Source organism: Megachile rotundata, chromosome 15 (genome assembly GCF_050947335.1).
Source record: "Megachile rotundata isolate GNS110a chromosome 15, iyMegRotu1, whole genome shotgun sequence".
NCBI classification, from domain to species: domain Eukaryota; kingdom Metazoa; phylum Arthropoda; class Insecta; order Hymenoptera; family Megachilidae; genus Megachile; species Megachile rotundata.
Window position 1 is genome coordinate 3,799,043 of NC_134997.1, and position 14,978 is coordinate 3,814,020.

At 34.6% G+C, this 14,978-nt stretch overlaps 2 protein-coding genes and 1 long non-coding RNA gene across 5 annotated transcripts in view; 2 read left to right on the top strand and 1 right to left on the bottom strand.

The window, feature by feature from the left end:
- Positions 1–10,808, bottom strand: part of LOC100877892 (popeye domain-containing protein 3) — a 96,330-nt gene extending 85,522 nt beyond the window's left edge. The window contains 4 exon segments of the mRNA XM_076540316.1: positions 6,386–6,570; positions 7,290–9,379; positions 10,097–10,595; positions 10,670–10,808. The gene's annotated coding sequence lies outside the window, so the exon portion shown is untranslated.
- On the top strand, positions 9,387–10,519 carry LOC143265877 (uncharacterized). Its single transcript, XR_013040650.1, has 2 exons — positions 9,387–9,878; positions 9,962–10,519. It is a non-coding gene; the product is annotated as an uncharacterized LOC143265877 (long non-coding RNA).
- Positions 10,809–13,334: 2,526 nt separating the features above from the next.
- Positions 13,335–14,913, top strand: LOC100877664 (centrosomal protein 20). 3 transcript variants are annotated; one of them, XM_012290550.2, is made up of 4 exons: positions 13,335–13,461; positions 14,020–14,083; positions 14,403–14,612; positions 14,701–14,913. In XM_012290550.2, exons 2-4 carry the CDS (start codon positions 14,056–14,058, stop codon positions 14,835–14,837), a joined length of 375 nt encoding a protein of 124 aa, XP_012145940.1. In that variant the 5' UTR covers positions 13,335–13,461; positions 14,020–14,055; the 3' UTR covers positions 14,838–14,913. The 3 variants fall into 3 exon arrangements, with proteins under 3 accessions (XP_012145940.1, XP_012145938.1, XP_012145937.1); XM_012290548.2 differs by lacking the exon at positions 13,335–13,461 and adding an exon at positions 13,481–13,618; XM_012290547.2 differs by lacking the exon at positions 13,335–13,461 and adding an exon at positions 13,725–13,850.
- The last annotated feature ends 65 nt before the right edge of the window (positions 14,914–14,978 follow it).

A 14,978-nucleotide genomic window follows, 5' to 3' on the forward strand; every position in this document is an offset into this window, starting at 1 on the left:
TTTAACTTTAATACTGCTGGTCCCACCGGACCGATATCGGCCTAACGAAAAGTCTAACGCCGGTCCCTGAGGACCGGCACCGTCCCGGACAAAAGTTCAGCGCCGGTCCCCAGGGCGCCGCGCTCAACGTGTTAAGGGAACAAGCTCGCCTCGGAAGAGGTTCCCCCTACTCTCAAAAGAGGGAACCTCTACTCTCAAAACCCCTCGAAAGAGGTTCTCTCTACTCTCTTTGCCGAAGCCAAACATTCGGTAAACTCGCGACCGCTCACGCACGTGTCGTTAGACCCTCGCGATAAAGAGGCACTGACGCCAAATCATTTCCTGATAGGATCGTCCTCGAATGAGATTCAGCTAGGTAGATATGATCTTCAAAATGTATGTTTGCGAAAACAGTGGCGAACAGCGCAGAGTTTCGCGGAGGCGTTTTGGAAACGATGGTTGCGCGAATATTTACCTACGCTCGTACCGCGTAAAAAATGGACCGAGAAGGAAAATCCCTTAGAAGTAGGCGGTATAGTGCTGATCGTACATTTACAAGCACCGCGAAATAGTTGGTGAAAAGGGACCGTTACACGAGTATTTCCCAGTGTAGATAAAGAAGTCAGAGTAGCCGAGGTGCGCACCCGAACGGGTGATTTTATACGTTCGACACGAAAACTAATAAAACTACTAGGCATAAATGAGGTACAAAATTAAATGAATTTTGTACGACGGGGAGGATTGTTACGGATAGAACTGGCTGATTGAGGCATTTCAGAGCAACAAAATGAGAATTTAAAAGCATACATAAGATTTAATGAATTTAGCGGGGTTTTCGGGGGCGACTGGTCAGAAACAGCAGGCATGGCGAGTTTCCATGCCTCGAAGCCCTACGTGCACGGGGAAACCTGTGGCCATACTCGTCGTCGAACACCATGAGTATCTTGGCATAAAAAACACCATCGTAGCACCGGGGGTAACCAATCCGTCCGGGAGTGGTGGTGCTCACCAAACACCGAGAGCCACTCCGCTCGGGAGAGGTGAGAACCCGGGCGGGGGTCAGCTTGCTTGCCCCGCGCTCCGGCTAGCTGCCTGCGGGATCGGTCGCACTCGAAGACGATAGATAATTAATTTTTCTAAGAAATGTACACGTGCGTGGTGCACGTAGCAAATGGCACGTGGCAAAAGTGGCACGTGGCACATGCTCTGAAATTCCGAGAAAAGTGCCAATTAATAAGTATTTGATCCACCGCGAAATGCCGACGAGCCCGGCGCACTTCGGCAGAAAAGAAAGGCACTCCTCGGCGACGTCTCCTAATGCGTAATTTTCGAGAAACGAGTACAAAGGCGCGGACTGCTCCGTTTGATGGCGGGTACCGGCAAGTGCCGGCGCAACATCGGTATCGGCGCGCAGCGTGGCGGCGTGACGGCTCGGCCGCAAAGGGCGGGCGGCATCGCGAGGATCGGTCGTAGAGGGATGACCGCGAAGCCAAGGTCAACGGAGGGCACGTGGCAGATTTCGAAGAAATCGGGTGGTTGCTAGGAGACGTCGTAGGGGAGTGAAACATATAAAACAAGCGCGGGCACCGGGCCCGTGCTTCACTTTATATTTGCTACTTCGAGATTTACTTCGCATTTGGCATTATGGATTGTACTTTATATTTGTCACTACGAGACTAACTTTGTTTTGTCATTACGGACTTTACTTTATATTTGCAAAGACCTTCATTGCGTGATCAAGTATTTCGGCATTTGATTGTAATACTATTGACGTCTATCACTCGCTATCAGACTAAATTATAATACATTTGTGATAACATAATCGAAATAAATTTGTGCGTTTTCACCGTCGTAAAAATTGAGTTGTTCCGATACAGGAACTGCAAAACTGTCTAACTCCATACCGAGAAATTTACAATGACCTGGTAAGAACCACCAAGCAAAGCAGAATTACAGATTTTTTAAAGAGGAAAGAAGATGCAACTTTAAATGAAAAAAAAGTTCTGAAAGTGAAGGCGGTATCATTCTACCGATTTAATATCTCTCAAAAATGGCTTCAAAAATCTCAACAAACTTATTGGTGGAGGAGAAGAGAGAGGGGGAGGGAGTGTGCGAATTGGGTGTTAGTGTTCAGTTTGTCGTGGGTGTCGGCACTCTGAAGATGCCTAGTATCAGGTGCATTCGATACCCCCCCGTCAAAATAATGGTGATGGAGGCGCCGCACTCCCAGACTTAGGACGGATAAGCCGCATCCACAACACCGGCAGAAGAGGTGATGGCCACGGCGACACTTAGCAGCGAGGACTCGCAGATATACGTGGTCGGGGCAGAGTCACTTGTGGAAGAGAGAAGGACCCTGAGGACGAGTATCAGAAGTGTCTCGCCGCGAGGGTGGATATTAAGGATAGATTGGCTATCCGGAAATCTGCTGCATCGACCGCGGTAGCCAAGAAGAAGGCCGCAACGAGAAAGACAAGTGCCAAATTATGATTTTGCCAGCGATAAAGAGGAGGAAGCCAAAGGGAGCGACTCCTCCCAAATGTCAGTGAATGAAGGGCTGGGCTCACGATCGGCCAAGAAGAAGGGCAGGCCGCCGGGAGCGGCAAAAGCCGCCATCGTATCCAGAGGGCCGTTGACGCTGGGGAGGCAGAAACGACTCACGAAATGAACGCCTCAACAGAGAGAGGAGGAAGGCCATTAAGCTCCAGGCGGAGGAGGTGGCAATGGCCGAAAGAAGAATCGCGGTACTGCGTGAGCTGGCCCTGGCCGAAGAGGAAAACTCAGAGAGGGAGGTCGAGTAAGGGAAGCTTACCCCTTACAGATATAAGGGACATCGCCAAAGAGGCGAAGCATCTTCCCGAAAGCGACTTGGTGGCGCAGGTGCATATAATGGTCGAGGTCAGATTGGTGGCTGAGAAGTCCACCGACCTAAAGGGTACTTATTTAGATACCCTTCCTAAAAAGGGAGATTTAGTTGTTTATGTAGAATAAAAAAAAAATATTTGTTTTTAATAAGTTTTCGGAACGTAACCCCCCTTTTTGTACTGACTCTGGGTCTCATACAACACGGTTTCATACAACACGGCACTATCTAGCCTAACCTATCTACCGTGTTATAGGAAGGTTACCTGTACTGTTATTCTCAAGAAGTGCATAATCTGCTACAATGCATGTTGTCTCATGTAGACCGTGAGAGTATAAAGAATGAGAAATATATCTTTGAAGCATCATTATTGGCAAAAAAAAATAAGATATTCAAGGATTAGCAGATCCATATTTAAAATTCATGACCATTATTGATAGTAGCAATGAAGAAGAGACAAATCAATTTATTGATGAAGATTAAGCCCCGATTAACCTTCAAAGATTAACTCCCGCTGTATCAAACTCACATTGCATCAACACGCTGTATAATATTACTAATTTTGTTTAAATAATAATAGAAAATCATCTTAGAACAAGTAAAGAAGATTAAAAATATAAATCTTCCACATAAAATATTTTCAAGAAACAAATAACTATTAATAAAAGGTATTATTGACTTGTACAAAGAAAGCAACCTTCTTGGGAGTAATTATAAAAATATATCTAAAAGGACAGCTATACGAAAAGATGAAAGACAGTATATTAAATGGAATCTTTGTTTTCTGCCTAAATATAATGAGATTGTAGATATGTCGATTACTGGTAAAAATAAGTTGTTATTAATATTCTTAAAACGTTTAACAATTCATATAATAAATACCAAAATTTAATTATATGAAAAAGGCATTTAATAATAAAACGTTTTCAGATAAATTGATAACTCAAGATACAAAAGTAGTTAATGATCAAAATAATTAACAGAACGAATTTGAATTTAAAAATGAAAATTACGTATATATTATCATTAGAAAATTAATATAAGTAGAATATGTAGCACTTTATATTGTTAGCTTGATAACAAAAATGTAAAATGACAGAATTATTAAAAGAGATAATTTGAAAAAGTTTATTAGAAAAAGAATCATATATAATCCGCCTTGCTGAATTATTATCCATTGAGAATATAGTACACGAACTTCTTCTGTATGAAGAAGTTTGTAATAAAATACTCGAGAAGAATGGTATCAATGTTGAAAGCATGAATAATACAATTAAAGAATGTAAACCCATAAAAAGAATTTTAATTGTATTAAGCAAAAGAATTGCCTCAGAAAATGGACCATCTGACGAAATAGTTAAATTAATCAAAAATATGCTAATCTTAGGATTAATAAATAATATAATTCTTTACTTATCCTATCAGCATGAATATAAGAAAGCAAAAGAAATAGCGAGTTTAGAACAAAAAATGAGCATATAAAGTATTGACAGATAAAAATCTAATAGAAGATGGTGGCCTAATTGTATGGGATAAATTAAATTTAACTAAATTAATAAATTTTCCAGGGTTAAAAGCAAAAAGCCAGAATAAAGTTGAAAAAGCAAAAAGATTTTATAACAAAGTGCTTCGAAAAAACCCTTAATGTCGGTACCAAGGAATTTTTGCTAATTTTAAGTCATAAAAAGCATATACTAAAAGTTTTCCGAGAGAACATGAAGAATCTTATCAAGAATATGAAAGTCATGAAAAAGAATTGTAAAATTTACACTGGATTTAACAATAGATACTTCAGGTTATAATAAATAGATCTATGTTTGCATTAAAAAATCATAAAAGTATCTTGATCTTTTAGCTTTATCCAATGAACTCAAAAAATATCTTAACGTTCTAGATATAAGAATTTCTATGAGCTATAAAAATATATTAGAAATTGATTATGAAGTGGTACATGAGATTTATAAAGAAGTTTATGATAAATACAAAGATTTTGGAGTAGAGGTGGAAGGGTTCACGAATTATGGGGAAGATTACAAAAGAAAATTACCTGATTGGTGAAGAAAAGTAGAAGAAATATAATTATTAAAGCTGCCTCAAAGGACTTCTATAACTCGCTAATAGAGATGATCAGAATTTTGAAAATACGATAAACGAATATGGTGATTTTTATCCTATTATTCAAGATAGTATAAAATGTATTACAAATACATGTCTGCATTATATTGCATATATAAATGATAAACTGGGTGATGTGGAATCATTAATCAACTTGGGGTGCCAACCATCGATGGTACTATAACATCAAGTTGAGTGTCCTTAACGTCGCCTTCAAGAGCACGTTTAATGAGTTCAAGATGTTGTCGATTAATGTTTGATATCTCCCGAACGATTCCCAGAATGAAACGGGTTTGCTGGTCTTTGTTCTATTGCACCGCGAAGGTTTTGTTTTATGACTGGTTTCGCTACTCTGATAATCCCACATTATGTACTTTGAACATTAAATGATGAACATTAAATTGAATATTATGTACTTTGAACATGGATCAAGCAGAATTAGTCCGAATATTTGACCAGATGGATCTACCTCACAGTGAAGATGAAGAAATCGTGGTACCAAGTAGTCGGCATCCACATAGAATATATAGTGATAGTGAAGCGAGTGATAGTGAACCAGATCTTGAAGAAGCACTGAACAATTTCCGTGAAGTTACCATGGCCAATGACAGCGAACATAATCCTCGCCCACAATTTATGGAAATTGCTGGGCCTAAACATATACCATCAAGAAATTCCACATCCAGAGAGTATTTCAATTTATTTTTTACTGAAGAATTTTTTAACTTATTGAGGACTGAAACAAACCGATATGCCAGGCAGTTTCTGAACAGAATCGATGTACCATCAGGATCCAGCGCAGCAGAATGGAAGACAACCACAGTGTCGGAAATAAGGGCTTTTATTGCTGTTCTATTAGAAATGGGTGTCACACGTAGACCAACACTTTTCAGTTATTGGTCAACAAACCATAAACATATTCCATGGTTTGGCCAAATGTTTAGCCGAAATAGGTTTCAATTAATTTGCAAGTCTTTCCATGTTGTAGACAGTAACAAATTAATAGCACATAATAGCTCAGGATATGATCCTACAGCAAAATTTGAACCAGTTGTTACCCACGCAAATAATAAATTCAAATATTACTACTCGCCTTATCAGCATTTGAGTAGTGACGAATCGTTAGTCGCCACAAAATGCAGAACACCGTTGATTCAATATCTTCCATGTAAAAAGCATCACAAATGGGATATAAAATTTTGGATGCTGTCTGATGCAATCAACCATTATTATTTATCATTTTTTTACTATAGAGGAGTCGCAGATCAAACAAATAAAGAAAAAATAAGAAAAAATGGTTTTGGCTACGTTGTAGTACATAAATTATTGAATATGGACAATTATTTTATAAAAGGGTATTACGTGGTAGCCGACAATTTTTTTACAAGCATCTCATTAGCAAGATCATTATTCGAAAACCAGACATACCTGACTAGCACAATCCGCAGTAATAGAAAATATATTCCACCGTTTACCAAACAGAAATTGCAAGAGGGCGCTTCTAAGTACGCTCAAAACAACGACATATTATTATTAGCATACCGGGAGAAAGATCACAAAAAAGCACAATACAAGGTAGTGATGATGCTTTGGCAACTGAATTAAAGAGGCAGCTAGAATCAATAAAAAGATAAATTTATTAATGAAATAGCAAGCAATTCCTAGTAAATGAAAAAGATCGCAATTTAAAGAATAGCAGAAATAGCGCAAAAAATACAACCTCGACTTTTATTATTAATCTACTGAATCAGTACGTGTATCACTTAATAACTTTAATTGTTATAATGATACAAAGGAAAAATATTACATTTATTATGCAGATTCATCAAGTAATAAGATAGATAGTATTAAATATGAGGATAATTAATGAGTATGATTCTGGTGCATTTACTTTAACAAATGCAAATAAAATTAATTCTATTATAAAAGATTCAGGATTTGACTGTATTTACAAAAAAATTATAAACCAAATTATGATTATCTCGATCCGAACAAATTAAACCAAAAGTGCCGAAGTTTTGTAAAAAAAAAAGTACTAACATGATTAAGCATGATAAAAAATTTCTAAACGATTCAATTGTTTAAAATCAAGAAGAAAAGGAGAAACTAAAGTTGATGAAGCTGCATCACTTAAGGAATAGAATGGCCTTGAAAGAACAGCTACTACTTGATAAATCTCTAAAAACAGCATCACTTGCTCATGAAACTGCAGTCTTTGTTGTCTATGACTTAATAAACCAGATACCAATGAAGCACTGGTTGACATTGACAGCAGCATGCAATTTACTTGAAAATCTACCTTCAGAACGTCCTAATTCTTGATTTTACTCACCAATTTTCATATTTATTTTGTACAGCAAATGACAGGTAGGCATCTACCAATAAGTAGACATTCATCGTCGAGCAGTCATTTACTAGCGAAAAAAAATCCATCGACGAGCAGTCATTATTGAACGGTTGATATCCAGCAGACAGTAATGCAGCCACAGGCATTAAATTACGTGTTCAGACGTACTAATCAATTATATCTGTCATATACATTGTTAATATGACTCTATAGTCGTAATTAACCAAGCCTTACCTTATTGTTAACTGCGCTAGTTATGTAACTATATTCGTATTAATAATCTTATTTATATTTTTCTACATCACATCTTATGCAGATATTTGGCAAATCGATTATTCTGCGTCATATTTAATCTCAAGGTTGATCATAGCCCTTTTAACGGGGCGAGGATATTACACGGAGCAGTGTATCGCATATATTAATCAATTTTATCATAGGATTAGCCGTTTAGTGTTTTACAACCGTAACTTTCAAAGACTCCGAAATCATCCGTGGTAGCCATACCACGAAGCTGTAACAACTTCTGCGACTTTTACCTTAATACCATAGCCATTACTTATTTTTAGTACTGAATTCTGGTATTTTCTATTCCAATTCTTTTTACATGTTTTATGAACGTCATTACGCTTCTTAATTTTATTGCCTGCCACGGTCAAAGTTACAAACAACCAAAATTTTATTATAGGTAAAAAAACTGTTAAGTTACGCGAATTTACTTATTAATGAATTGTTATTAACAAATATAATTCTTGTTTACTATCCCTATCACAATAATTAGTATTAAGTATACACCATTACGCGGTGTTTAGAGAATTGAGTCGAGGATTTACAAGCCTTGTGGGCTTGTACACAATACAATATCACGTAACAGGTCGTGTGAAACTGTTACAATATTGCTATTGTGATCAAATTCTTATTTTGCTGTATTTGTTGTATAAGATCTGAGTATATAAGATTGAAAGAACCTTTTTACAGCTCAACAAAATTTAGCAAAAGGATATAATGGCAAAAGCTGACCCAATAGTTACATTCAAGGCTCAAATTAATGAATTTGGTTTCAGTAAATTAAACACTGATAAAAACAATAAATTAACAGATTCTTGTGAAACTATGTATTTGGATTTTCGCAAAATAAATTTTGTTATTAATAGAAATATTGTAGATAAGATTTTAATTAGTACCTTGATACAAGGAGCCAAGCAACACAATAGCAAACTTTATAGCATTAATGCTATACATACAAGGCACCAGGGTCCTACCGGTTGAACGGCAGGATGGAAAGAGGTTCATGAGCAAAACGTCAGTGGTTTAGCTGACTCTGGATGAAGCAAGGCACCTCTTGCTAGAAATGAATAGCCTAATTTGGGAGAATTGCAGGGAGGAAGGATTCGACCAATGTTATGATCAATCTTAATTTCAGTAGATAACAATAATTGCGTTAGAACTACTGCAATTAAATATATACAAGTTAACCTCAACAACTGGCTACAAATTCTTGATTTTATACTAGGATATTGATGTGTCACTGTTAAGTAAGTCCCTTAAAGGATACAGGATTTATTGGACTTTTGGAGCTTATATAGAATAGCCTTAATTATAGTTAGTAAATATAAATGTGATATAGTGTGGGAGTAAACTATATGATGGTAGATGTTAATGATGTTTTGTTTATGGCAGGATATTTCTCTCTAGATAAAGGCCTATAGCGATTTATAAGTTTTTGGGACGAACTTACATCAAAGATTAGATTATTCAAGACTAGGGAATGTGATAGGATGCGACTTTAATGCACACGGAGGGTCGTGAGGTTTTCATAAATGATGGGGGTAGGAATATAACAGGGTAGATGGTCAAGGAAGTTGTACGAATAAAGGAATAATACCTATCTTTAGTAATGCTATCGGAGAATCTAGTATTAATATCACGCTGATTTTCGAGAAATTGCCGAAGTTTGTAATGGAATGGCGGGTCAAAGTTAATAAATCTCTTAATGATCATAGACACACCGCTTATACGATTGGATAGTCCGTGTCCATCTTCTTCCTGCAAGGCCTACAGGCTGGTCTCTTGGTAATCTGAAAACAAAAACGTATATTTATAAATTTCAGGATATATTATGCAGAAAATACTTTACAAGCTTCTGTGGACATAATTTTTAAGGTTATTAGAAGAGTTTGCAAAAAACACTTACAAAGATCATGAGGCAAGGAAAGAAATGAAGAAGGAAATATATTGATCACAAAGTGGCAAAACATAGAGCAAATGTAACAAAGTCAAGCATAAAGATTATTTATATTCTTTAAGAAAATATAAAGAGTTTAATAACACCTTCTAGAAACTCATCAAAAGGAAAGAGAAACTTTGCTGGGATAGAATTATTAAGAAGTTTGGCAATGATATATGGGGCAAAATAGTTCTGAAAAGATGAAGAAAAAATGATCCACCCATTCTGACAAACAAAAGAGTGAAAATCATTGTGAATCTCTTCAAGGCAGAGAGAGGAAATTAGGAATTAGATGGTATATAAGCCTACAAAAAAAGAATAAAGAGTTTATAAGGCTCCTGGCTTGGATGGTATGTATTCCAAGGACAATAGTTGCAATTTTGGCAAAGCTCAATGGGGATTTTTTGGCCAAGAAATTCTCTTATATTTTAAGGAATCTAAAAATGCTGGAGCAGTAGAGGGTGATCAGGGTCGTCCTAATATCTAATGTCTAATATCTAATATCTAATGTTGTCCTAAGGCTCTATCAACAGCTATTGATGATGGAAAGAAATACAAACAAATTTACCTCATTATAAGTGTGACCTTGGTGGTTAACTGCTTTTTACATATTTTTGGTAGTAATAAGGCAAAGCCTTTGGTTCTTATGTAAAAAACTTTGGTAATTTTTTATCGCTGCACATGTCACTTATTTTTGATTACTTGCTAAATTATAGCCAAATGAACCTTTGTTTACTACATTTTGCTCCATTTCACTTTGTTCCTGCTTACATTTATTTATGACTTTTTCTACTTATAACATTTCAGTTTTGTGTTTCATTTTCAACTTTTTTTTTGCATGTTTTAGCTTCTCATTTAAAAGTAGTGTATTCTTGTGTAAATTATCTAAATTAGATCTTTGACATTTACTCACAATTCAATTATGATTCCGTTTAAAGGAATTGAAGGAGGATTTGAAGAGAATTATTTATGAATTCTGCAGTTTTGCAATTACTCACTGCATGATCGCTATTATAAAATTTCTCTCTTTCTTTTTATACTTCCATGTTGACTGTAAAATTTTTCTCCTGAAAAAAAGAGGTTTAAAAAAAACCAATTAAAGGTTTTAGTTGAAATGGTCTCATAATAGAGTTGTCTTTACCTAATGCTGTCAATAGTTCCGACTTAAAGGAGACTAGATTCTTGCACATTGTTTTTAAGATTTCTTGAATAAATAATGCTGATTTCCACTATTTTATTAGAAAATGCTTCACTTATGTCTTTAGATCTCTTCTTAAATAACATAGGCAAGTATTTTAAACTCCTTCTAAGTCCAAGTGTCACTATTATACATATTTCTATTTATTAATTCATTATTATTTAACCCTTTGAGCTCTGAATACTTCTGGTCGAAATGGTCCGTAGGGACGGAGCGCGGCTAGCGTTGACCATCGCTGGGCCCGGAATATTTCTTCGCTTTCCTGGGCCGTTTTCTATTTGTTCTTCTTTCATCGATTGATTCTTCTGATTAACTGTCTGATGATAGTAAATCACTATATTCTATTTCTGATGAAAGCAAATTACTAACGAGTATTCCTGTATTAATTTTACACGAAAGTGACTGTATATTGATCGAAAAAATCGACAAACGCATATATGCGCCTTTAGTCCATGCCAATGACTTAGAGAAAACCCATTTATGCGACCTTAGGCCACGCGGATGACTTTCGCCAAACCCATATATGCGTCCATAGAGCTTAAAGGGTTAACAAAAAAAACACAATTACTCGATAAATTAATAATTAAGGAAATAGTTTTTTAAGTGGTTGATATTATGCAAAATATCACTATAATGAAAGTTTACACTAGTATTTTTGAATTGAAAGAAATAGCTTCATTTACAAATAAACCAGTTACTAAAATTGAGAGTGCTTTTGCAGGATTTAGAAATAGTTAGGATTTGATATTTAAGTAAAAGGGTATGACTAAAGTTTACTTTTATAGCTTAAAGAAGATAGAGAATACACAAGTAAAAAATAATTTAAGCCCGGTAACCAGCATTTTATATAATAAACCAAGTCAACTTAAAATAAAGAAAATATACCAAAAACCAAAGAAATTAACTTTAAACTGCACAATAAGGTAACTGACATTACGTTGGTCATTGGACAAGAAAAAGTTGGTAAGATTCACCCACTAACTAAAGTTATAAATGAAGCAATTTTCATTTTTACACACATAAGCTTTAAAGTAGTAAATAGTTCTGGCATAGAGGATGAATTTCATGTATTCGAAGCACTGAATATCCCAAGTCATTGTCTTACAAAACAAAAGCAAGACACCTTATACTCAAAAAATAAAAAAAATAGCAAGAGATAGTGTTGCAAATTTATATATCGTATACGGACTAGAACCGTAGGAAAGATGAAAACTTACCGAATCCAAATAGTAGTAGTCGGACTGGTATACATAACCAATTTTGATGCTAAGCTACATGTTAACGAAAATGTAAATGTGGGCCTGTAAAAGTTCACTATTCAATGATTTTTTAGATATCAGACAAGTATAAATTTAAATACAAATATAAATCCTAATTTAGACAATGTGTTTAAAAGTTTATCTTACCAGTAACATTCAAACTTAAAATAAGTCATAACAAACGTAACAATTATATTACAGTGAAACATTGCAATTGCACTGTTTTTCTTTTATACTTAGGTATACGATAATTCCATGTGTTTTATGAATTAATTTGACATAATTGTTACTTTTGTGTGTTACAACCCAACTTGAGTTTAAATTCAGTCAGAAAATAAATATTTGAATATAGTTATACCGGTGCTAGCCAAAGCTACTAGAACGAAGTGAATGGTGTGAAGTTCGTCGAATGTTCTCTGTCTATTTACTGTGTTTTTGGTTAGGAGAGACAATGACGGTAAATATGAAGTTACCAAAAAACACGCATTCTCCTGACCAAAACGACGCTGCGAAGAAGTAATATTTCGACATGATTTCTTTTGCACACTATTGTCGATCTCAGGGTCGATTTTGGAAAAATGGGACGTGAACAATTTTCTTCTATAAGAAATGTTAGTTTTCAGTTCATAAAATTGTTTTGGACAAAATTGCAAAATTGGCCCTGAGACCGACTTAGACTACGTTTCCATCGAGGGTCCAAATCGGGTCAGAGTCGGGTTAGAGTTAAGTTGCCTTGCCTGTTTCCATCGGATCAAAGTTACGTTGGGGTTGGAGTTGGGTTGAACATTACCAACTGCACAAAGTCAACTACCATATTCTGACATGTAAAGGAGAGCAATATTAATACAAAAATTATTTCTCAGATTACAAGATCATCAACAAAAAGTAATAATAACCTCTTCTACACCAATTAATACAACACGTGATACACAATGCAATTTGGATTTGTTATGTTGGCAACACGAACTCGACTCTTGTCGTTTCCACCGAACCTCAACTGAACGCTACCCTAAAATTTTGTAGGGTAGAGTTCAACTAAACCTTTGGCGTTTCCACCGTACAAGCGCTGACCCCAACCCGACTCTAACCCGACTCTGACCCGATTTGAACCCTCGATGGAAACGTAGTCATTGATTAAACTTCTGACAAAGTATGCAAAAGAAATCATGTCGAAATATTATTTCTTCGCAGAGTCGTTTTGGCTCGCGTAATGCGCGTTTTTTGGTAACTTCATATTTATCGTCATTGTCTCTCCTAACCAAAAACACAATAAATAGACAGAGAGAACTCGACTAACTTCACACCATTCACTTGCACTCTTATGAGGGCACCATATTCGCTCTAGTAGTGATTTTAGGAGTAAAACTCTAATAAGTAGAAATTTATTTGTTGTAAATTTTTTGTATATCGATGATATTGGTTTTCGAAGTATTTACATCAATTTCACAACATTGAAAAGTTGAGAAAGAAAGTGATGTACGAAAATGATTACAAAATATATTTGAAGAACATATATTACAGAAATGATAATTACAAATAACTTACAAGAAAATAACAAACTATATATCATGAAAAAATACAGATGAATGTGTTACAGGGAAATGACAAAATATTTATTGCAAATAAATTGCTGGTGAATGCATAGATTTAAAGTGATTGTGACCTTTGTCTGTTTTTGAAAAATGAGTTCGTTGTATTCCTAGTTTTTGCCTACTCGTTGCGCCGTTACTAGTTAGACTGTTGTAATTTCAGGATTCGGATTCTTTTGAATGATGCGATATATGAACTTTACATAATCATAAATGCGCATACGCGTTGCTCTTGGTAACGAAACGTATTCGACATATTAGGCCAACATGAGCAGAGTAAACAAAAAGCCGATGAATAATAAATATTAAATATGATTTCCCGTTCGACAAAATACTTAATATAGATTTATCGTTTATTCAAAAATAGTTATATGTTATACATTTGTCACCATTAGATTTATATAAACATTTAAAACAACACTTTAATTCTTGAATTTTTCTCCAGGATTTAATTTTTTATTCACAAATATAATAATAAAATATGGCAACAGAAAAGGATTTGATCAATGGTATTTATTAAAGAAATAATTTTTAATATATCTATTATTTTAAAGTGCAAAATATTTAATTTTCAAATATACAAATGCATATTTGTAGTATAATGCTTCAATGTATTTTCGTTGCTTGTTTATATTTATGTAGAGTATCATTGGATTTAAGAATCGTACTTTATTAATAACTTCATTTAATTAAAACTTCATTATTAAAAATATAATAGTAAATATTAATATTTATTAGGATATTATAAAACTATGTATTTTAGCAATATTTTGTATCTTTAATAACATTAATTTGTAATTGTTGTTCATAATAAATATTTTTGTTTAGCTGTAACTGAATCTCTTAAAGCTGATGGAGAATTAGGTCGTATAAAAGCAAAAGTACGTACAGAAGTAATAAAATTATTAGATAATTCAAATAAAGGAAATAAAATGAAACTTCCAAAACCTTCTCAAGATATTGTATTTATAAATGAACTCATACGAGAATATTTAGATTGGATGGGATATAAATATAGTTCAACTGTATTTATCTCAGGTAAAGTTGCTAAGTCATATACAGTAAATACATTCTAAATTAATATCTACAAAACTATATACTGACATGAACAATATTTATATTTTAGAGTGTAATTTATCCAAACAACCAATTGACAGATCATTGCTTGTGCAAAGTTTAAGGACAATGGAAAGTGAAAGTAGCACAAATGTACCTTTATTGTGTAGTATTGTGGAAACATTTAGAAACTTAAAAACGACATGAACATTTACAAGTGCAAATTAGAAACTTAGATGTATTAAAAATTTTATATTATAAAATAAAAAAATAGTACAATTTTTTTATTCTTCCTACAATCAAATTTGTTTCCAAAACTATTAAAATTTTATATATGAAGAAAATCTA

What these genes read in the sequence shown, in the direction of transcription:
- LOC100877664 (XM_012290550.2), top strand. Translation starts at nt 14,056, where the DNA reads ATGGCAACAGAAAAGGATTTGATCAATG. An exon ending in AGAAAAGGATTTGATCAATG is followed by an intron (nt 14,084 to 14,402) that starts GTATTTATTAAA and finishes ATTTTTGTTTAG; the next exon opens with CTGTAACTGAATCTCTTAAA. An exon ending in TTCAACTGTATTTATCTCAG is followed by an intron (nt 14,613 to 14,700) that starts GTAAAGTTGCTA and finishes TTTATATTTTAG; the next exon opens with AGTGTAATTTATCCAAACAA.